General features: G+C 63.5%; 1 protein-coding gene and 1 long non-coding RNA gene across 9 annotated transcripts in view; one reads left to right on the plus strand and one right to left on the minus strand.

Annotated features, from left to right (window-relative positions):
* Positions 1-22,454, minus strand: CAMTA2 (calmodulin binding transcription activator 2). Of its 7 annotated transcripts, XR_015796455.1 has the most exons (24): positions 22,320-22,453; positions 21,283-21,386; positions 20,965-21,068; positions 17,979-18,046; positions 17,162-17,297; positions 16,828-16,899; positions 15,772-15,925; positions 15,060-15,200; positions 12,359-13,500; positions 12,003-12,129; positions 11,765-11,899; positions 9,007-9,131; positions 7,082-7,260; positions 6,377-6,455; positions 5,921-6,218; positions 5,113-5,468; positions 4,059-4,246; positions 3,739-3,979; positions 3,419-3,490; positions 3,267-3,287; positions 2,537-2,730; positions 1,717-1,966; positions 1,210-1,284; positions 849-898 (listed from the first exon to the last, which is right to left on the minus strand). XR_015796455.1 is itself a non-coding variant. In XM_088142036.1 (23 exons), exons 2-23 carry the CDS (start codon positions 21,308-21,310, stop codon positions 832-834), a joined length of 4,002 nt encoding a protein of 1,333 aa, XP_087998162.1. In that variant the 5' UTR covers positions 21,311-21,386; positions 22,315-22,454; the 3' UTR covers positions 1-831. The 7 variants fall into 7 exon arrangements, 5 of the variants coding, with proteins under 5 accessions (XP_087998162.1, XP_087998158.1, XP_087998161.1 ...); XM_088142036.1 differs by lacking the exon at positions 1,717-1,966 and having other exon boundaries at positions 1-898; positions 22,315-22,454; XM_088142032.1 differs by lacking the exon at positions 1,717-1,966 and having other exon boundaries at positions 1-898.
* LOC112542534 (uncharacterized) overlaps positions 22,030-22,772 on the plus strand; it is a 14,687-nt gene continuing 13,944 nt past the window's right edge. For both annotated transcript variants that reach the window (XR_003086256.2, XR_003086255.2), the window contains exon 1: positions 22,030-22,356. This is a non-coding gene — a long non-coding RNA (uncharacterized LOC112542534). The remainder of the gene's footprint in view (positions 22,357-22,772) is intronic.

Consider the following 22,772-nt stretch of genomic DNA (forward strand, 5'->3'; position numbering starts at 1 on the left):
TGATTTTCTCGCAGTTTAATGTAAATTTGTACAAACCAACCAGAGTCATGCAAAACTGTAGGCATGTGACAGATGGAGGGGAGTGACATCCACAGGCTGGGCTAAAATACACAAAGGAGATGCTGAGGGGGGCTCCAGAATTAAAATCCATGCATCTTTCTCCCCAGTCCCCTGCCGCCACCCCCACCCACACGAGGGTAAGATGCCTTTAGTTTAAATAGATGCCAACCTTGCCTTCTTTTGCCCATATCATACAAGTATGCACAGGAGGCTTGGGAAAGGGGGCAGGAGGGCAACTGGACAGGGAGGGACCCTCCATCCCAGCCTGACAGCTTGTGGAAAGGGAGGTGGGAGGAGAAGGAAACGAGGGGGGGTGTCAAAAGTGCATTGCAGGAGCAGGAGGCCTTCTTCCACATGGCCCCTTGTGAGCGAGGGCAGCTGCAGGTCCTCCAAAAAGCTGAAGTGAAGGCAGTGGGCCCCCAGGAGTCCCTCCCTCCCTCCTTACAGAGCCCGGGGTACCCTGTCCCCAGCAGCCTCCTCTGACCCCTGGAAAGGCCCATGCGTGGCAGAGAACACCTTGGCACAGACTGAAGACAAGCTTGCTGGGGGGCTCCAGTGATGCAGCTGAGGGCCCCAGGTCTGGGGGTCCAGCCAGGAGAGCCTCTGCACTCACCCCAGGCGGGAGGGGGGCAGGCTTTGCCCTGGGCGGCTCTATTGCACAGTCCTTCCTGGGGGGAGGCCCATGGCCATCCCCCCAGCCTCCCAGTCCTTCAGGGGCTCAGCTGGGGTTAAGACTCTCCTCCGCCTCTTCCTGCGTGGCTCCTCTTCCGGCTAAGTGGCCACACCGCACTTCTGTGGGGGCGCCTCCATCTCCTGCCGCTGCTTAAGTTCTTTCATCCTGTTTGGGGGTGACCCAGAGAAGGCAGCATCTGAAGGGAGTGGGAACCCCCCTCCGTCCCTCAGGTAGAGCGCCCACCCCGTCTGCAGCCAGCTGGCCCGATGCGGAGCTACTGCATGCGCCACACGGTCTGCAGACACGGTGGTGGTGGGAGAGAGAAGCCCCCTCCCCGAGACCCTCATCTGTGGGTCTCATCGGGATTTTCTAAAGCCCCAAACTCGTCTTGCAGCTTCTTCGGCATTTCTGTGCCCTGCTCGGCCGCCGCAGGAGCCCCCTCGGTCTCTGCCCCCGCCCTGCCCTTCCCGCCGTACCTGTGCCGACAGCGCCGCAAGAACCGCATGATCTTACGAGCGGCCTGATCCTGCTTCTTCGTCAGGAAGGTTCCTCTGCGGGGGAAGAGGAGTTGGCTGAGCGGCCGGAACGGGGGCAGCCCCGCGGCTTCCAGCAGGCAGCCCCTGGGCAGAGCCGGTTCGCCGGACCTCCGAAAGAGGCCTGTGCACGCACAACCTGGGCTTCCTAGTGCAATGGGGGAAAAGGGGTTCCGCCTCCCCCAGTTTTGCAGTCCTTCTTGCACCCTCAGAATAAGCTCCGAGCTGATCTGAGGAGCTGAAGGAGGGCGGGCGGGCTGACCTGTCAGATTGCCTGAACCGAGTTCAGCTGATCTAGCCCTGAACATGAGTGTTCCCATGTGAAAAGAACAAGCGCACGCGTTCTACTTCCGGAAGTCAAGAACTCAAGGGCAGCAAAGATGAACTTGTTGCTCCCAGGGACACGGGTGAGGAGGGAAGAGAAGAGCGGGAGAGTGGGCATCCACATACCCCCTGCCACGATTGTCCTACCAGCGCGGGCAGGAGATTGTGGGTTTCTGTGAAGGAGGACTGGGAACAGGAGCAAAGTCGCCGGCGTCCCACAAGGGTCTCGCGGACCAGGAAGCGTGTTTTCTGACACAGTCAGGGAGCGTCAGCAGCCGAACAGACACAACCCCGATGGTGCTCAGCGGTGAGGACGGGAGAGCCCATCTTGGACTGGCAAAGGGCCGCTTGAACAATACCCCGGGCGGACGTAAAGCTTGTGGGGAGAACAGGGCTGTTTGCGCAAAGGACTGCCCTCTCAACTGCCTCCCTGCAACTTGCCGATTAACCAGGCCACCCAAACTGTGATATGAAGCAGTTTCAACAGCTGCCAGGCCCCAGTTCCGGTTTTTCCTACCAGCCCTCTCCTTCCACCCGCCCCAAAGGCACTTCTGGCATTGAGGTGGAGCAGTGGGGAGGGTGGGAAGGGGGCTTGCTTTGCGGAGAGCTGCCAACGTCCGGGTACTGCACGGGGCTTCCAGGCCCCAGGCCCCGGTGCAGTTCTGGCTAGCTGGGGGTGACTTCCCAGGACCAAAACCATCCTGCTGCCCTCCGTGGGCCAGGAAACCTTTTGCTGATCCTAGCAGGGAGCCAGAGCAAGGGGCTCGGCAACAGCCATGCCGGGGCTCCGGCTTCAGTGGGAGAGGGAGGGTCCCTAAGCAATTAAGGTGTGGGAGTGCCCCAGGCCAGGGTCTGCTCCAGCCCCCCCCCCCCCGTGCAGAGCAGGCAAGGCGACTCCCCTTGCCCCGGACTGCTGCCGCCCTGCCCCAGCCCCCCCGGCACCCACTTGATCTTCTGCTGCATGGCGGCTGTGGCGCGGTGGCCCTGCTTCAGCTTCTCGTACTCCTTGTAGCTGCGGTAGTATTGCTGGATCAGGACCGCGGCCCGGCGGCTCTGCTGGAACTTCTTTTGCTCGTAGTAGCTGCGGAACTTGCTCTGGATCAAGATGGCCGCTTGGGTCATCTTCTTGTAGAGCGCGTACTGTGCCGGGGAGGAGAGGAGGAGCTGGCCCAGCCCATGCGCGCAGGGTCTTTCCACCTCCACAGGGTGGACAGCCCACCCCCCAAGGGGCTCCCCAGGATTACTCTGCTGAAATCTGGCACAAATGTCCCAATTCGGGAGCCCTGGGGGCTTTTCTCAGGGGGGTAAGGGTAGGATGGGGAGAGGTTCCCTGCCCCATCGCCACCCTTTCAAGAAAACACCACAAAGCCAAAACATCTGGCTCTGCTCCTTCCACTTGGCTCCCAGGGGCCTCCCGCACCCCCTCCAGCTGCCCCCTCCTTCAGCTGCAGTGGAGATGCCCCTTCCAGGGGTCACGCGAGCCCTCCCCAGAGCCCCCTCCATTTCAAAGCCTGTTCTTTCTCAGGGGATGGGGACAGAAACTCCTCTCCTCTCTCCCCACTCTGCCCCCAGCTCCTCCGCTTGCAGAGCTTCTCCGACTGGCCATGCGCGCCTTCCCCTGCCTGCCGGGGTGGCCCCCGGGACGCCTGCGCAACAGCCCCACTTCCCCGCATTACCTTCAGGGCAATCCAGGTGAGCTTGTAAGGCAGAGAGAGAGAGCAGGTTAGTTGGCAGGGGGGTGCTTGCAAGTACGGGAGGAGCCTCCCAAGAGGCTGGGAGCAGCTGGACTGCCCGCCCGAGAAAGACCTTGCCCGCAACGGGGCCCTACCTGCTTGTACTTCCGGTAGCACCGCTGGATGACGGCCGCTGCCAGTTCCTGCTGTTCCTTCAGCCGACGGCCCTGGAGACCACCAGGAGGGTCAGCCCTCGCTCTGCACTCCCCCATCAAGGCTTCTCCCCACCTCCCAACAGGGGCTCTCGTGGCAGCCTGGACCTCCAGCCCCCTTGCCTCCGTCAGCATGAAAGGAGAGGAGGGACGCGCACCCAGAGAGCGGGGAACTACCAACCCAAAGGGCCCTTGGCCGCCTTGCCCGGGCCCAGCCCTGCAGGGACGGGCGGGTTTGCCCACCCGAGAGGCCGGAGACACACCTTGTACTTGCGGAAGGCGGTCTGGATGATCTTGGCGGCTTCGTACAGCTCCCGCTGCTCGTGGTCCGAGAGGGTCAGCGAGGCGAACTCGTTCTCCATCTTGCTGTTGCCCGAGGCGTTGAAGAACTCCGCCCAGCTGGCCGCGGTGGGGGGCGGAGGGAGGCGCTCGAAGGACAGGTCGCCCAGGGGGGCATGCAGGGGGCTGAGGCAGGACCGACCGGGGGGAGAGGCAGCCAGGGCACTGGAAGACAGGAAGGGGGGCAGGATGAGCCCCTCTTCGCCAAAGCTCGCAGCCCCTCCACAGAAGGGAGCCCCCGTACCGTCGCTGGGGGGGGGTTGGCAGCTGGTCCACGTTCTCCAGGTAGCTGGCCAGCCAGGACATGGTCTCGTTCAGGCCCACGTTCCCGGACCGCTCGCGGAGGGGAGCCTCGGCAGGGCCAAAGTCCTCCTGCTTGATGCGTTCCGGCGTGGCCTCAATGATCTGCTTGGCCAGGGCGATCACATCCACCTGTGGGGTGGGCAGCAAAGGGGGGTCAGCGCCAGGATGCCGGATGCCCCGCGTCTGAAAGCTCCAGCCAGGCCTTCCTTCTGGAGGCTGATGCAGCCGCCCATATCACTAAGCGCAACCCCGAGGGGCTCGTCAAACGATCAAAACGTCCCAAACCCGTCACAATAAGTCCCTGTGCCCCGGGGCAGGGCTCCACTCTCCCACACGCTCCACCTCTCACAGCCTCACCCTGCCCCAGCGCGTGTGGGAAGAGCCAGCTCAAGCCCTTCCAGAGAGCTGGGGGGCACCGTGGGACTGCAGGGGGAAGGAGTTCCGCGGGGCAAGGTGTGCTTCCGAGGTCCCCCGATGACAGCTTTTAAGGGAAGGCACCCAGAGCGTGCCCACCTACCAATCTGGTGGGACAGGCAGCTACCCTCGGGGAGCGGTGGTCCCACAAACAACCTGGCCCATGCTCTGGGGGCTGGAAAGATGGCAACCAGTCCTTGAGTCACTTCCTGTCTGGGTCCCAAAGGGCCTGGCGCTGCCCAAAGCAACTCTGCCCCTTTTCTAGGGATTCCTGGGACAGATCAATCTGTTTCGTCCCAAAGCCATTCTAGTTCTAACACTCCTCCCCTGGCAGTGGAGCCTTTCAGCCAGAAACCGGGAGGAGGAGGAGGGGGAGAACCGGGCATCATTTCCCTGCACTGCCAGGGCTCAACCAGAGCCTGACCCGCCACCCCTGAGACTCTGACCAGGTTTTCCCGCATGGCCACCACCAGAGGCACGGGGGCTGCTGGGTGAGGAGGCAGCGGAGTTACCCCTGGGACCGCCTGGGGAACGGACGCTTTGGGAGGGGGTCAGCGACTCTCCCCTCCGGGCAGCCGGACCTGCAGGACGTCTGTGGCTGGCAGCTGCTCCTCGTTCTCGGCGTTCTCCCCGTAGGCTAGCAACTCCGGCTCCAGCTCGGCATCGGGGCCTCCTGGGGGGCCTGCGATCCCCCCCTCGCTGTAGCTCATAAAGAAGGAGGCGGCGGGGAGGCTGGGCGGGCTGGCAGCTTCCTGCAAGTACCAGCCCTCCATGCTCCCGGGTGCCGGGCCCTGGCAGACATCCATGGCGCCCTCGCCTTCGGGGCTGTAGGCCGGCGACTCCCGCAGGGCGGACCCGCTGGAATAGGCTGAGGTGAGGGAGAGGGAGCCTTCCGAGCGCTCGGAGGGGGAGGAGACCCCGCTTGCGGTGCTGAGCCCTGGGGGCAAGAGCGCGTCAGGGCTGGGCCCTCCCAATAGGCACAGAGCCCTTCTCCTTGCGGAAGAGACCCAGCTGCTCCCAAAACCTGGGAAGCCAGGGCATCGTCGGGCGAGTGGGAAGCCCAGGCAGTGCAGTTCTCCTGGGCAATAGCTGCCCGCTGGCTTTTAAACAGCCTGCTCCAAATTCTTGCCCCACTGCCCACGTGGCTAGGGGCAGGGCAGAGGGAGGCGCAGGGCTCAGTGCATGCCTCAGCCTCAGCATCACTGTAGCCTGCTGGGAACATCCTCCAGCATCTTTGTTACGAAACCACCCCATGGGAGAGAAAACCATCTCAAATCCCCCCCCCGCCCAGTTGTCAGACACGAGCACCAGGGCGCGAGGCATCCCGGCTGGACGGCACAAGTGAGGGCCGGGGAGCCACGGACGTTTGGCCACAGGAAGCCCTCCTACCTGTGTCTGGACTGGCCGAGAGCGGAGAGGGTACATGCAGCACTTCTGTGGGGTGATGGAGGCCGCCACGGGCCTTGCCAGGACCCCCAGGCACATCTGCCATGGGCTCCAGAGGTTCGGGGAGGGCCTCTTCCTGGTGCTGCAGTTCCTCCAGGCATGTGGCCAACTTGACGTGGCCCCGTGAACGAGCCACAGTAAGCGGGAGGCGGCCCAAAGAGTCAGGGATGGCGAGGGCTTGGCTGTTCCACCGATAGAGCAGCTGGGCTGCTTCCAAGTGTCCGAGTGCGCAGGCCCACATCTAGGAAGGGGGGGTGCAAGAGGGGGCACAGGAATGAGACCGGCCTTCTATCGCCAATGAACTGGAGGGGAGGGCCCTCGAGCGGACCCTTGCTCCCTCTCGCTGGAGGGCTGGATAGGGTCAGCCCTCTGTGCTCCACACCCCCACGAGACACTCACCAAGGGGGTGCAGGAGAAATGATCAACGTTGAGGGGATCCACCTCTTGCTCCAAGTCCAGGTTCTGGGCATTGAGATTCCTGAGGGAACCAGACCAGGGGTCACTCCTGCCCTGATGCTCGAGCAGAGCCTTGGCAATGTGGCCCCTTTCGGTCTTCACACCCCGATTTCAGAGGGGCAAAATTTTGCTCCCTCGGATCTTGCAGGCTGGACTCAGGCAGGGTCTGAACTGGGATGCAACAGAGTTTGTCCAAGCCAGGATCTCGTTAGGTGAGAAAAGCCCCTGGTTCCTGCCACGCTGGGTGGAGGGTCTACATGCTGAGTACCCAAAGGCCGTGGAGGGAAGTGGGGGGGCACTCAGCCCTGCTGGGGCAGAGGGTCGATCCAGGGGAAGCCCTGGGAGGCCTCATGACAATTTCTGCATGGGAAGGTAACAGCTGCTCAGGGAAGGGACCTTTCCAGCTGGACGGGACTGGAAAGGGGCCAGACTAGATGGCTGCAGGGCTCCTTCCGAGACCCCCCGGATGTCAATACAGCAAGTTCTTTCCTATCCTGACTGCTCTACCTGGAGGGGCCAGCACGGGCTTTGTGTCCCTCGTGGAACAGATCTGTGGGCAAAAGAAGCTCTTCCACAGAGAGCCCAGCTGTGCCCACTGGTGTCTGGGCCAAGAGGCCCCAAAGGGCCTCCCAGGCAGAGGGGACTCACCGCCACTTAATAAGGGTCTCGATGAGGTGGGTGTAGCCTTGTGCGGCTGCCAAGTGCAGGAGGGTCATTCCCCGGAAACTGACGTGGTGCACGAGGGTCTCTGAGCGAGGCCACGACCGCGAGAGCATCATTTTCTCACAGAGGGCCACGATGCGGTCTTCGAAGGAGTCTGAGGCAGCCTAGTTTGGGGCACAGGGAGAGGGGGAAGGGCGTGGAGACCCTCAGGCTGGACAGGCTGCCTCTGCCCCCCCCCGGCTCCAGCGGCAGACCTGCCTTCTGACAAGCTCTCCAAGGGTCCCCCAAGACTCCAGGGCCGCTTTCCCTGCCCAAATCAGCATCGCGTCACCCCTCGGCCCCCCTACCTCACGCGTGGCAACAGACCGTAGGCAGAGCCCCCCTCTAATTCCCAGCTCGTGCCAGCGCAAGAGGGGCAGAGGCTGCAACAGAGGGTCTCGGCGGGAAGGAGCCCCAGCCGCACCAAGCACCCCCTTGCCACCAAGATGCCCTTCGGCTCCCGTGACTTTCGCATGGCCGTGCTCCCTCTGGCACTGTCCCGGCCGCTTTCCTGCAAGCCCGGCCCACGGGAGCACGGCTCTCCTTTTAAGGGCCCACCGACTGACTCCACCAGGACCTTCCGACTGGGGACGACGGAGGCTGCGGCCCCCTGCTCTCCAGCTGCAGAACGCAGCTTGAACTGCACGAGCTTCGTGCTCTGCTGAGGCAGGTCAGCTCCAACCGCCCCGCGGAGGTGCCACATGGCGCCCCTGCCTCAGATCGCTCTGGCCAGCCGTCTCCGACCGCCTGCTGATCTCAACGGAAAGAATTCCGGGCCATTCGGGCTGCCGGGGGGGCAGATGCCATCCGCCTCCCTAATCCCAAGCAGAGGCCGCCTGGCCTTATCTTCCCACCGCAGGCTCCAGAATAGCTGGGCTGGCTGACCACACAGGTGCCAATCTCAGCGAAACCCGAGAGCCAGGGCCAGGGGGGACACTAAATATACACGCTGCTGTGGCGGCTGCTGCATCGCCCCTGGGGCTGGTGACAAAGGGAAACTGGGGGCGGGGGGGCGCAGCTCCATCCAGAACACCGTTTGCTCACTGCCTGATTTTGGGAGCTTCCTGGGGGAGCTCTGGGTGCCTTAAAAACTCCTCCCTCCCTGCCTGTCCTCACCCCTCTCCTTGCACCCACAGCTCTGTGGGGGAGGGGGAGGAGCATTTCAGCAGAACCCCAGAGACCCAGCCCTCCCCACAAGAGCACAGCCCAGGGACAGTGGCGCAACCCCCTCCCAGGACTCAGAGAGGCCCCCGCCCAGGCCCTTCCGTTCCCTGTGGCTGAGCTGCGAGTCCAACCTCCCCCACCTGGCAGGCACCACCATGATCCCCTCTGTGCCTCTTTTCCCTTCAGTTCTCTTGTTCCTGAGCAAAACCCCCGTGGCGCTTTCTCCCGGGAGTAGCAGCGTTGGAGGGGTCCGACCCACGCAGGCGTAGGGCGCGTACAAAGCCCCAAGCTCCTTGCCCAGCCTCGAGGGCAAAAGGGGTGAAGAGGCGGGGTTGGAGCACAGCCCTTTTTCCTCCGGGAAGAGCATCGCCGAAGGCGACCCCGGATGGGAGGCCTGCAGGGGCCCCAGGAGACCCCAGGAGAGCAGCAACACAGGGCAGGCGCACGACTAGGCCAAGAGCAACTGAGGGAGATCAGAGCCATTTTGAAGATTCTGCCCAAGACGCAAAGAGGAGAACCTGCCCCTCCAGGACCAGATCAGGGGCTTCTCCCCCTCAAAGCCCGGCACGGAGAACACCGAGAACAGCAAAGTCCTCAAGTCCAGGGAATGTGGACGCAGCCAGCCGAGATGCCCCCACTCCGGTCACCACCCAGCTCAGCCTCCTCCTCCCCTCCCCTCCCCTCCCTGCCCCTGCCCCACGTCTCACCTGGCCGGGGGGCTTCTCTCCTTGCGGGCGGGCCTCGGGGGTGTTGCTGGCAGAGGCCGCCATCTCAGCCACGCGCTTCTCCATCTGCTCCAGGCGCTCCAGGATGGACATCCTAAACTGGTTATCTGGGGAGGGTGAAAGGACGGTGAGAGTGCCGTCCACCTCTCCCCTGGCCAGCCCCCAGGTGAAAAGGGGGCAAGGCCGGGAGACTGCAGGACATCCTGTTAGGTTAATCCTCATTCTCGGGCGATTAGCAGGCTGGCCTCATTTTCCCAGCTGACCCACAGCTGGGGCAGTTTAGCGTGCAAGCTGCAGGGCGAGGGGCTGGGCGGGTCCCGGGGCACTCTCGGAAAGGGGGCTCATCCACAGGGGGCCCAGAGCAAGCGGGTCCTCAGAGTAGCCGCTGCTCCTCCGGTGGACAAACGGACCCGTCCTGGGAAGCCAAACGGGAGCCCGGAAGCGGGGCTCGCATCTTCTCCGCAACGCGGGAAGGTCTGGGGTTCAGCGGGTGGAAGGGGCACTTTACGGCCCTTCAAATAAAGTCCGGGGTAATAAGCCCACCCGGTGAAGCGAAGCCAAGTGCCGCTCTGCCGAAAGCAAGCGACCTCATCTACTCACAGAGCAAAACTCGTGCGCGCTTTTACAAAGCAGGACGAAGAAAACGTACACCTTGTAAACGTAATAAACGTTGGGGGCGTGTGAGTCGCAGCAGATAAAACCCGAGTTAACAGCTGAGCGCACCCGAAGCGACCGAGACGGCTTGCCGCGGGACACACCCTGCCGACACAACACGCACCCAGCCTCATTCATTGCCCGCGGGCTGCGCGGCCAGCTGTCCCCCACCTGGAGGAGCCCGGCGGCCGGCCCTGGTGTGGGGAGGGCTGCTTCCGCCGGCAGACCCTCGTGGAGCCCCAGCAAGCCCGCTGCTGGAACACAGCCCCCCAGAGCAAGGGACGCTTCCGGGAACCCCCTCCCCAAGTCCCCACGACGCAGGACCTTCCCTCCCAGCAGCCACCAAAACACCCCCTCCCCCCACACCGCCAAAGCCCCGTACCTGCTCTGTGCATTGCCAGGGACGCCGGGCTGCCCCTCGCCTGACCCCCAAGCCCAGCGCTCTCCTCAACTCCAGCGGACTCAAAAGCAGCCGCCGGGGATGGCAAAGAAATCCCAGGTTAGCACCGCCCCCAGCTGGGGGGGGGCAGAGATCAGGGCACTGCTACCCTTCCTGGTATGCAGTGACAGTCTGCCATGCGAAGGGGGCCTGCTGCCCCCACCCCCCAACATGGGGGGAAGCAAGCTCTTCCTCTGCCAACGAGAGACAGCCTGACCAGGCTGCAGACCTCCCGAAAATAGCCGCCGGTGGGGGCAGGGGCACGCGGCAATCCTTTAATGAGGCCAGGCGTGCAAGTTCTTTCGCCTGCAGCTGGTGGCCGAGGGCAAGCCCCCTCCGCACAGCCTCTCCCCCCACCCAAACAGGGCTCTGCTTCTCTGTAGCCCCCTTTTTCCAGCCACGAGGGATGCGGGCGACGTGGCCGAGCGCCCCACGTCCAGCCGTGCCTGTGCCGGGGCAATCCGGCAGGTCACGTCCATAAAAGACTCCTCCTCGGAAAGGGATTTTTCCAGGTCACACGGCAGCACGTGGCCGGGTGTGCGCGCTCGCAAATGTGCACTTGGGAGCGGAGGGCACGCTCTTCGGGGGACCCCTGCAACCCCTCAAAGCCTCTTCAGCAGATTGGCGACGGCAGCTCTGATTGTCTGATGTGCAGAGGCTGTGACCCGATTGTTTCAAGATGATGTCTTTTCAGGGGGCCTCATCCTACTTCGCACCCTCCCTTCGGATCAGAAGCGGGCGGCCAGCCGATGCCATAACCTGGCCGAATGCGGCTCTTCCTGCAGGGCGCTCCGAGCTGGCTGTTGCCTTTCGTTTGGACTCGGGAGGTTCAACTCCCTGTGTAGGTGAGGGGCCCAGAAGGTCCCCCCTGGCCTTCCATCAGGAAGATTTGGCAGTTTATGCCTGCAGCTAATTTCTCACGTGCAAAAGTTCTGCTGCACCCGAAACGGGCCCCTGGGCCCTTTGCTCCCCCCAGGCAGAAAGACAGCAGGCACCAGCCCACCCGGCTTGGCCACAAGAGGCACGTGCTGGAGGGGACCTTCAGCCTAGTGGTGGTTTGGCTGCCCCCCCTTGGGACTGAACCAGGGTACCTGCTCCTCTCAGGGCCAGCCGGCACCCAGATACACCGAGGGGACCCCAGGGAGGCCAGCTGGGCTTCTGGAAAGGAGAACCAGATGTGGGTGCGCATGCCTGGTCCTCTGCCAAGCAGGGCCGGGGGGCTCCGGATTTGGGAAGAGTGGTGGGAGAAGGAGGCATTGTCTGGAGGGAGCCAGCCTGGCCTCGCCCTCCCCAGAGGGGAGCCTTGGGCCCAAAGCAGCCCTCCCACCTGCTACTCTGTGCTTGTCCTGCCCCGTCATGGAAACTCCCAGCTCCTCCCAGCCCTTTCCATTGCACAGCCGGCGTGCCAGGAATATCCCTGTAAGGTGACACCCTGGAACGGGCCCAGGCAAAACTCTGTTTTTTCCGACAAACAGCCCCACAGCTCCAGGACTGGCCCCGTTGTCCTGGCCCTCAGCCTGGCTGCTGCGGCTGCGCCCGCGCCCGCAAGGGTCTGGGTGGCCATGGCCTCCAAGCAGCAAAGAGGAATCCGGAGGCCTCGAGAGAGAAGCCCAGGACCGCCCACCTGGGTCCCTTCCCCCCACTCACCATCCAAGGAGAGCCAGTCCAGCTGGGTGCTGGGCAGCGCCAAGAAGTTCCGAGCCCGGTACTCAAAGAGGACCGACGGGGACACCAAGCAGGAGTCCTGTGCCACCTGCAGCGGCACCAGACCCGCCTCATGTGCTGCGGGAGGAAAGGGGAGAGCATTGTGAAGGGGGGCAGACTGGCCCCGCGCTCTGGGAGGGGCTGGGCCAGGCCTCCCCCCGCCCACTCCCGGCTCCTGTACCTGGGCAATAGCACCGCAGCACCCCGGACTGGATGAGTGAAGCGGGCACAGAGATCTGATCAAAGAGGCAGCTGTACGACTCTGACTCGTCCATCCAGGGGCCAGTTATCAACACCTTGACGCCCCCCTATTCCCGGAGGAAAAGGGGTTGTCAGAAGAGGGGCCCTGCTCCACCCGAGGCCCCAACCGCTCACCTTGGCGGAGGCAGTTCACCGCATGCTCGGCCTCAGCGAGGAGTGGCCAGCCCCCCCGCACTCTGCCCGCTCGCCCACTGGTCCCTCCAGTCCAGTCCAGCCCAGGCCTTCTGGACCCCTCTAGCCATGCGGCCTCCCAGAGTTCCTCAGCCGCGCACCCACCTCTGGGTAGGACCACTCAGGCGAGAAGTCGGTGATGGAGACCGGAGGCTGGGCAGAGCCCCCCAAGACACCCTCCGCCGCATAGCAGGGCTCTGCCAGGGGCTCGGGGAGGACCGGCTCAGGGCTCTCCGACCCCGGACTGGTGCCTTCTGGGCTGTGTGCGCCGCCCGCCTCGGCTCCCTCGGTCATCAGCTCGCTAATGAGGTCAGGGAAATGGCTGTCGAAGGACAGGCCAAATGGGCCACCCGCCGCCGCCACTCTCTGGATGACGGAGTATAGCTCTTCCTGCAGCTCCTTGGGGGAAATCTCGGGCACCCCCCCAGCCTCTCCTCCCCCTTCTCCAGGCGGCCCCTCGGCCCGGGAGCCCCCTTCGCCTGCCGTCTCCATGGGCGCCTCTGCGCTGCTCTTGGCTTCTGCTGCTGCCGCCGCCGTCGCCACGGAGGAGACCGAGAGGGGTGCGGGCCCCTGCCCGGCCCCGTCATCCTGAATGAAGAAGCGATTTGTGGACACGTACAGAGAGTAGGCTGGGGCCGGGGCGTTCTCTGTGGGCTCCGGCTCAGCTCGAAGCCCCAGGCCACCTCCGTAAGTCTGTCCTTGCTTGGGGCTGTTCAGGAAACAGTCCGGGTCAAAGGCGTCCGGGCCCCCCTCATTGGTCTCCATGGCGGACTCCAGGCTCTGCGAGAGGACCAGCCCCGGCAAGACGGCCAAGCCGAGAGGCGCTGGGGGGGCCACTCCCCCCTCTCCTGACACAAGGTGCTGGCTGGGGGTCAGGGCCAGTGGCTTCTCGGCCCCACTCGGGCCAGCCATGACGAAGATCGTACCACCTGGCAGGCCAACGGACAGCGCACCCGTGGGCCGCTCCTGTTTGGGGAAGCTGCTGGGCCGGGCCAGAGCAGGGGACGGCTGCGTGGAGTCGGGGACGGCGTCGGCCATGGTGGGGGAGCCAGCCTTGGCCGGCTTCGGGCCCTTGCTGTCCAGGGCAGGCCCCTTGGCCGGCTCTGCCTCGGCCCTGGCCTCAGGACTGCCGGAGATGTTCTGCACCTCCGTCAGCGCTGGGTATGGGCAAGGGCGGACCTCCACCTTTGGGGAGATGATCCGGTGCTTAATGCTGTTGCATTTGTGGGGGATGTGGCCAGGACTCCCTGTGAGGAGAGGAGAGGAGAGGAGAGGAAGAGGTGGGTTAAAACCGCCATTTCCAGCCAGAGATGAAGATCCTGACTTATCTGTGGGCTAGCAGAGCAAGAGGCAGGGAGTGCCCGTTCTGACACCCCGCAGCCGGGCAATCTCCAGTCCAGAGGCTGGTTTTCCCCCCCTTGGCCATCTGACCTCCTGCCATGGTAGCCAGGCAGCCCAACACACACACACACGTACACCCCCCCCCCCCGCTGGCCCCAAGCAGCTGTCCCAGCCTCTCTTGGCAGAATAGCACCAAGTTCCGGCCTAGGGCCGAAGGTGGCCCAATCCAGCCCGTGGACTGCTCTGCTCCACCTGCTGGATTTCTGTCTGAGAAGAGCCCCGACTATGATTCACCAGGAAGAGTTTTCGGCCCAGGAGAGTTCACCAGAGTTCACTCCAATCAGAACTAAAACCTTTTTGTAACTGACTTTTCACATCGCGCGACTTCTTTCCTCCAAAACCTAGATATTATCGATGGAAGTATTTTCTACAAAACCAGACGCTCTGCTCTTCAAAGGGGTGGTTTTAGAGACGGACTTCTCTTTAACACACACAGGCCAAGAGTTCAGCCCATTGCATGGCGATTACGCGCCTGGGGCGACACAGAGCGGCACGTGCTGTGCAGGGCGGCCCTGAACGTCCCAGGGATCTGCTCCAGCTTTCCCAGGCTCCCCCCGCAGACATTCAGGACTGCAACTCCCGTAATTCCTCGCCAGCAGGAGACCCCCCAGGTCGGGTGGCTTATTCCAAGGACGATTCTGTGTGGAGCTTCTTTCAGGAAAGGGAGCCCTTGCAGCCCGGGCCAAGAGCCAGCCTTGCCCGCAGCCAGGACGTGGAAGGGCTGGCTGGAGCCCCCTGAACACGACCGGCTTGGCGAGCCCCTCAGATCCTCACCGTGGGAGACAAGCAGGAGGAGGATGGGGGCGGCATTCGCTTGACAGGCCGAGGACAAGTCTGCCTCGGCAGCTGCCCCCTCCAGTCCCTAAGCGTGGCCCCGAGGGCCCGTCCACGGCATTATGGACACCGCAGGAGAATCCCGTTAGTCCTTCAGGGGGACAGCCACGCTCATGGCAAGGGCAGAGAGGGAGGGAGGGAGGGAGGGAGGGAGGGAGGGAGCGTTGCCGAGACGCGCCGCGCAACTTCGGTGGAAGCAAATTCTATCAAGCCCGGGCAGGTACTGCAGCCCGCTGGCTGTCTGCGAGCTTGGCCACATCTCCCTCTGCGTGTGTGGGCAAGGCACATCCCTGGCATGGAACCGATCAGAGCACCGTCCTCCTTTTTATGCCCTTCGAGGTCACTTTCCTCCGTTTCAGAAGGAAGCAGCTATGCCCAGACTGCAGTTTGATTAAGGAAAAAGTGGCGCACCCCGTTTGGACGCCAGGCCTCAACGTACGGAGGGCTTTCTCCCAGTCCCGCAAAGCTGTTGGCTCTCCCCGAAAGCAAGAGGTTCACCTACAGCTGCAGAGAGTGCCCCAACACCCCTCCGAGGGGCCCAGAAAGGAGGGAGGGGTAGAGGGGGACTGACCAAGGCTGCTGCTGCAGAGGCACGCGTGGGTCCGGGGGGGCGGCTTGGACTGGTGGCTCTCCAAGATCTGCTGCACCAGCTGCTCGACAGAGAAGTCGGTGGCGCTGCTCCCGTTGCTGCAGGTCCACTTGATCCCATGAACTGCGGGGGAAAGACCGGCCGCACGTCCAGCCCAGGTTCCAGCCTGAGTTCCTGTTGCATCTTCTGCCCCCGATCCTCCCCGAATGCAGAAACCAGCCCACCGAGGAAGAAGGGGAAGTGGGGCTGCGTCTTCCATGGACGTTCAGGAACCGAAGCGCTTCGGACGGTTCACAGCACCGCACAGACGAGAGAAGCCGGGGGGAGCCCTCCTTGAGCGGGACGTGGCCAAACTCCTCCCGCAGCAGAAAATTGCTCCCAGCCAGTCAGGCCGCATGGCCTGCCCAGCCCAGGGCTTTGTGTCCAGCTGCTGGTCAGCCAGATCCCCCGGGAACAGAGCGAGGAGGCCACTGGTCTGGCGTTTCTCAGCAGCACCTACTGGCGGCCAGAGGCTCAGCAGGCCCAGCGGCTTTTGGCAGGGAGGCCCGGACCTTTCCCAACTGCTAGCCCAGGGTGGGTCGGTCCCCAGGAGGAGAGTAGGTCCCTTCCCTCCATGAACAGCCCCGAAGCCCTCCTCCGCGCCTGCTGTGCACAAAAGAACCCCTTGTGCGCACACACGTCCCCTGCTGCTTACACATGGGCTTCAGCTGTCCAACCAGCTCTTCCTTTGACCACTTCAGCCACTCCTTGCGGTCACTGTTGATGGAACACAGGATGGGGCTGCAGATCTTCCCGCAGTCCTCAATCGCCGGGACGTTCAGGTAGTGAACCAGGACGATGTCTGGATTCTGCAGGGGGAAACAAGGGGAGGCCGGATGGAAGAAAAGGCAGGCGGGGGCGTTCCTGGGGGGCAAAACTTTCTATTTAGAAAGAGGCGGCCTGGGGCAGCCTGTAGGCCTGCTTCGAGAGAGAGGAATACTCCCCACCTTGTTTCTTGCCTGCTTCTTGGTCAGGTGGCTGCAACCTACAGTACGTCCCATCGTTCAAACTGAAACAGGGGGATACGTTAGGCCCTGGGGACTCCCGAGCCCAAGAAGAGGTCTTTTGAAAGACAACCAGCGAGTGAGTTGTAAAGAGACATCAAGAGCCGTGGGAAACCAGGAGCCTCTCCAAACCTCTCCCTGGGCTCCACAGAGGCCGAGCAGACCCACCCAGAGAAGCAGGACGCCAGAGCCACGGCACCCCTCGGACAATGTATTTATTTATTTTGATCCCCCCACCTTTTTCTCCTGCACTGTCATTTACAGCATTAGTATTCTAAGGAAGTAACAACAAATAAATATTTCCTTAAAATCACCATTCCGGTAACGCGGGATTTCTCAACCTCAGCAATGTTAAGGTGTGTGGACTTCAACTCCCAGAATTCCCCAAACAGCATACTGTCTGGGGAATTCTGGGAGTTGAAGTCCATACACCCTAACGTTGCGGAGGTTGACCTGCGCTGTGTTAGACTTTAGGGTGAGGTACAAAACGAGGGTGTCGCTTTCAGTCATTGACTCAGAACCGAGATTATAAGATTCTTTAACTGAAACGATACGAGCCATCCCGAAATGAGGGAACAGAGAAGAGGAAGGAGGGACCGTCCTTTCCAGCTCGCCTGCTCCTGTCCCTCCTCCTGAAGCCCCTCCCGCCCAAGCGAAGACCCGCTCGGCTCAGCAACGGGGCGTCCCTCCCAGCCGCGGACACGCACCTGGAGTAACCAGTAGCACCGCCGGTGGAATGTCGGGACGATGGACGAATGGACGTAGCAGCCGTAGAGACACTGGGGGAGAGGCAGCAAAGTTCTGCGGAGCGTTTCCTCCCCACAGCGGACCCCAGCGCCCCCTCCCCAGGCCCGGATCCTCCCTCCCTCCGTTCCGCCCCTGGTCTCGGCAGCCCTCCCCGAGACTGTCCTCCTGACCTGGCCTGCACCCGCCCGCCCGTGGTCCCCTTCTGCGGCTTGCGGGCCCAGAAAGGCCCTGGAACTCCTGCGGCTGCTGGCGCCCAGCCCTTCCCCGCAGGGTCCTTGGGTGGGAGGGACCTACCTCCACCCCTTTGACCTTCAGCTTCATGTGGTCCTCGCGAGTGGTCTTGCCGTCCTTCCGCTTCTTCCAACAGTAGCCATCCTTCCGGTATTTCACCTTCTTGCGGTTGTAGAGGATGAGCGAGCCGTTCTGGGGTCTGCCAGGAAGAGAAGCCGGTCAGGCTGGAATGCCGAGGGCCAGAGGGCGGTCCTTGGGAGAGCAGGCCTGGGAGCCAGGAGGGCCAAAAGCCCATCCGGATGCAGCCACGGTCCACCCCTTTCCCAGCAAGCAGCTTCAGGATCTCAGCCTGGGAACCGGGCAGAGGAAGAGCAGATGCCTGTCCAAACCCAAGAACTGCCCCCCAAGAACGGGGGCAGCCAAGAAAGGTTTGGTGTGTTATGGCTCACGTGGCCGGAGGCGGCCACCTGGGGAGAGAGGAGGCAAAACGCCTTGCCAACGTGGGTAGCGGCCGCCTTCCTGCAAAGCAACTTCTTCCTGGCCACCCCGTATTCTGGGACGGGGCTGGGGGAGTCTTTGTGGATTTTAACTGGCCTTCGCTCTTTAATGCTCAACGCCTCTTTATGCTGACGCGTTTGGAAAGACCCGGCGAGGGCTGCTGTTAGAAACCATGGGGTAAAAGTGGCTTGGACAAAACCAGCAGACCAGCTGGACACGGGAGGCAGGGAGGATGTGCCAGTTACCCCAAACACCCTTGAAAAGGGAATTCGGAGACCCAAAGCACCAGCAGCAGCTGCTGCCGCCAGCAATGGGGGGGCTGTGCTGGGCCTCTGCCGCCCCCATGCCCCGGCCGTGGGTCAGCAGGGACAGGCCCCCCTACCTGGTCTTGGGGGAACCCGAGAGCCATTCCTCATGTTTCTCAAAGGTGATCAGGTAAGAAGCAATCTCCTGCGAGAGAGAGCGCAAGCACCAGTCAGAGCCGGACCCTCTCCTCGGAAACGCCCGGTGGGGGCAGCAGGAAGCCAGGCACAGGGGCCAGGCAGCCAGCGGAGGAGCAGGCCAAACTCGGGGTGGAGCTGAGTGGACACAAAAAGCTGTGGGGGGATCTGGGGAGCTCCCTCCCTAAAAGCAGGGAGGGGTTGGAGCCCTCACTCACCGCTCCTTGGGAAAGCCACCGCTGTGGGGCTGCAACCCCGGACACCCAGTTTCGCGCCTCCACCGGTCCTGCCCTTGAATCCCCGAGGAAAGCTGCTGCGGCGACTGGGGCCCAGGAGAGGCTGAGTCTTTGGCAGGCCGCGGAAGCAGCCCCCTGCACTCCAGGAGCGGCACGGGGCCCTCCCCCACACCAGGCACCCCTTCCCGTGGCAATAAAGGGTCCGATGGGGCCCCAACGGGATAGGCTCTGGAGGTACCTAGTTTTTAACCTGCAGTTTTTATTTGTCCCTTCCACCTACTGCTGGAAGCCCCCTCGCGAGAAGAGCTGCCTCCGACCCTTTCCAAAGACGAACGTGCGCTGAAGGGGCCTGGAGAACAAAGGCCTTCCTTCTCCCTGCGTCTGCCTCAAGCTGGCATTTGCTTCAGGGTGCTTTGCTTGTTCACAGTGTTCCCCCCCACTATTTGGGGGGAGATGAGGGCAGGGCCAAGAGTGGTCCCCTGCCTCTTTCTCTGTCCCCCACCTGCTGGTCTCCAAAGGCAGGAGCCACAGAAAGATCCCAGCTCATTTCTCTGCCCGCCTGCCTGGCACGCAGGATGGCCTCGCCTCTGACCTGAACAGCAGGCGCAGGAAAGGGCCAGAGGGCCCGGCTTCCCCCCCGCTGGGGCAGGTGGCACAGAGCTGCTGTGGGTATCCCTCGGGGTACCTCTTCCCGCCAGCATCCCAGGGTCTAAAGGGAGAGCTGGGGGTGCAGGAGGTAAAGGGCCCTTGGGCCCGGAGCTCTCAGATCTGCAGGGTTCCCCAGAAATGTCTCTCGCGGATCCAAGCAAAAAGATTCGTCCCATGCAGGCAGGCGGCCCCAATCCACAGCCTGGATGGCCTGGATGGGAAAGGTGGCCCACTGCCAGGACCCACAGCTGGCTCTGCCCACCCACTCACCCCCTTTCGCAAACCTCTGGCCAGAGGTCTCTGCAATGCTCAGCCTTGCTAGCTCGAAGCCCAACCAGTGACCAGAGGCCCCGCTGAGCTTCCCCCATTCACCCCAAGATTGCCCCAAGTTTGCACCCAGGAACCGTTCCCATCTCCGGAGCCCCCTCACTGCCTGGAGAAATGAACGCTCTGCCCGCCGCCAAGACGCCCACTGACCCCAAGACCAAGGACCCTCCAGGGTGGGCGGTGAATTTCAGTCTCGAGCAGCCCCTCCAAGGCTGCCCAGGATGACACCTGATTCCGGGGGCCTGGGGGGCAAGGCAAGCTTAGGCCCTGCAGGGACCACTCCAGGGGCCTGAGTCACACACAACCACTGACGTGGGCCCTTCAGCGTGGGGAAACCCTGCGGCCCTGCCTGAATCCAGAATCCAGGGGGTCGGGCAGCTGCAGCGAAGGCGGTCCCTTCAAAAATGGCATCTCGTTCACAACTTGCAGAAAGGCAAGAGCATCCGGGGGGGCTGCAGGACGCCTCCGAGGAGAACCATCGTTCCCTCCTCGTGAAAAATGCAAATGGATCACTAATGATATTAAGGTCACACCTTTCCTAAAATCAAACATAGCAGAAGCAAGACGCCTAATAATCTAGGAATTATTGAACTGTTGGACGACAAGGGAGCCATGGGAGGATGGGCGAGAAAGCGGAAGATTTGAAAGTTGCAGAAACAGAAAGCAAAAAAGCCGGTTTTCAGGAAAAGGACTGAGAAGCCTAGGCAAACAGAGGCAACAAGTCAGAAGTCTGCAGACTAAGAAACAAGGATCTTGGCAAGCTAGAACAATGGCAGAAACCAGCAAATTGAATTTCAACACAAAAATACAAAGTCCTATATCTGGGTAGGAAAATCAGCATGGTTGGGGAGCATACTGGGGATCCGAAAGGATCTTGGAAAGCCTTGGTGGACTACAAGCTGAACATGAGCCACCGCTGCAGAAACAGCAAACACAATCCTAAGTTGCACGAACGGTGTCAAAACTGAGAAAACGTCAATACTGCATCCATTTCTGGACACCCCATTTTAAGAAAGACACCGACAAAGTGGATAAGCAGAGAGCAACCAGAAGGACAAGGAGCCTGGAAGGAAAAGTGATGAAGAACGGTGGGAGGCGCTGGCTAACGTGTGGAAGATGGCAGATTTAGGCTGCACGTCAGAAAGCATTTCCTAACAGGAAGAGCATCTCCGGGACGCACGCAGCTCCAAGGTCTCTTCCAACCCTGGTTTTCCATGATGCTGCTTTGAAACAAGGCACGAAGCATAAATGTGGTTTTTGTTCCAGAGGTAAGCCCAAACCACAAACAGCCCCGCGCATTCCCTGTTTCTACACGGACGCACAAAACCCTACCGCCAACAAATGCGACAGCAGAGACCGCATCCCACCGCCCCACCACACCCCTCGCGCTGAGGCAATAGATAAATTGAGCTTTTTTTATACGCTTATTTGAGTTGTTATTCGCTTAAAAGAGCCACACGGTGCTCCCGCCGGGGCCGAACGAGAAAACGCATCCCAACGAAGGGCAATTCAGTCTTAAGGGCCTGGCACAAAAAAGCCGCGGCAGATTCGAGCCTAAGAAAACAGGAAACTTGTCCCGGCCGCCCAGATCCGTAGGGGTCCCGCGGGCGAGGGCGCCGCTTCCTACCTGAGCGCGCCCGTCGGCGGCTGCGGCGTCCCCGCGCCCCCGGGGCGAGGCCGGGATCCGCCAGGGCCCTCCCCCGGCGCCCCGACCTACCTCGTTGGTGTTCCAGCGCAGGCGCTCCTTGGGCAGCGCGGGGCACTTGGGCACGCAGTCCACCAGCTTCTTCGGCAGGAAAACCTTCAGGTGGTGGCTGTTCTCTGCGGGGGCGGGACAAGCGGCACGCGCTCACCCTCCCTGCGCCCCGCGGGCCCTCCTGGCCCCGGGCGGCTCGGGGGCGGGCGCCCGGCGATGCTCCTGCAGGGCGCGGGCCGGGGCGCCGCCGCCCATCCGCCCCGGCCCCCCCCGCGAGGACGCGGCCGGCCCAGCGCCCGTCCGGGGCTTCCCCGCCGCCGCCCCGAGCGCGCCACTCACCCGAGACCTCCGTGGCCGCCTTGTTCATCTTCGGGGCGGGCGGTCCGCTCAGAGGGCTCGCCCGGGCAGCCTCCGGGCAGCGCAGGGCGGGCGCGCGAACCAGCCTGCGGAGGCGCAGGGCGTCAGCGGCGCGCGGAAGCCCGGCCGGGCGGCGGGGCCCCGCGGAGCCCCCCCACCCGCCGCGCCCTCCCCTCCCCTCCCCTCCCCGGCGGCGGGAGCGCGCCCGCCCCGTGGCCCGGCCGGCCGGCCGGCGGCGTCGCCCACCTGCGCCCCGCCATCCCCGCGCCCGCCGCGCCCCCCCAGGCGGCACCTGCCGAGGCGCCCGCGGCCGCCATTCCCCGCGCCGGCTCGGCTCGGCTCGGCTCGGCCCGGCCCGGCCCCTTCCTGCCTTCCTGCTCGCGCGGCCTCCGCTGCTGGCTGCTGGCTGCCCGCTCGCGCTCCGCCCCGGCGCTGACAGCTCGGCGTCTGCGCTCAGCGCGCACGGCCGGCGGCCGGGAGGGGCCCCGCGCGCGGAAGTCGGCGGAAATCGCGGAGCCCCCGGCGGCCCGGCCCAGGCGCCCCCCCGCGCATCTCGGCCGGCGGGGAGCGCCCCGCTGCGGCCGGGGGCGCCGGGCGCAGCGGCCCGCCCCCTTCGGGAGCGCGGGGGGCGCCGCTGGGGCGGGGCGGGGCGGGGCGGGGCGGAAGGAGGCGCTGGCGCCGGAGCGGGCCCCGGCCGGGGCGGCCCCTTCGCCCGCGGGGGCTGACGGGCGGGCGAGCGAAGCAGCCCCGCTCCCGACGCCCGGCCCCCTCACCCGGGCGGGGTCCCCGGGCCCTTCGCCTGCCCTGCGGGGGCGCTCGCGGCCCTGCCCCGCCGCAGCCCGGGGCGCTGCTCCCTGCGCGCGCGGCCGGCAGCCCCCGAGCCGAGGAAGTGCGGGGCGAAGGAACCCGAAGCGTGGCGCCGGGGGGGGGCAGGCATTTTCTCCTCTTGGGCCTGGCCTCGCTGCCCCTCTCCCCCGCCCCGCCCCGCCCCGCCCCGCCCCGCCCTTCGCTCACCTGACCTGCGGGCCATCCGGGAAGAGGAAAAGGATGCTCCAGGTGAGCCTTCGGATCGCCTAAGGCGCCGGGAGTAGATGCGAGGGAGCCCCGTGAATCGTTTAATGAGGACGTAAGAGCGTTCTTCAAACTTGGCCACTTTAAGATGGGTGGACTTCAACTCCCAGAATTCCCCAGCCAGCAGACTCCAAGTCCACACATCTTAAAGTGGCCAAGTTTGAAAATCAGGGCTGCAAACGATGGAAAGCGAGGCCGCCGGTGCCGCAACAGCCGCTGTCTTAAGGAGGGGTCAGGAAAGTGTATCTGGGAGTGGGGAGACGCGGAAGGGCGCGCCTTGGCAGCACGGAAAGGAAAGTGTCGGCCTGCTCCCCTGGGCTGGGCTGGGCTGGGCTGGGCTGAGCTGAGGAGTCCCCATAATGCCCAGAAGGACCGCCACCTGGCAGGCACCGTGCTGCGGA

This window comes from Python bivittatus, unplaced genomic scaffold (assembly GCF_059951505.1).
Source record: "Python bivittatus isolate LINGU-HERP-01145 unplaced genomic scaffold, Pbiv_v1 ctg000370_np1212, whole genome shotgun sequence".
Classification (NCBI taxonomy): Eukaryota; Metazoa; Chordata; class Lepidosauria; order Squamata; family Pythonidae; genus Python; species Python bivittatus.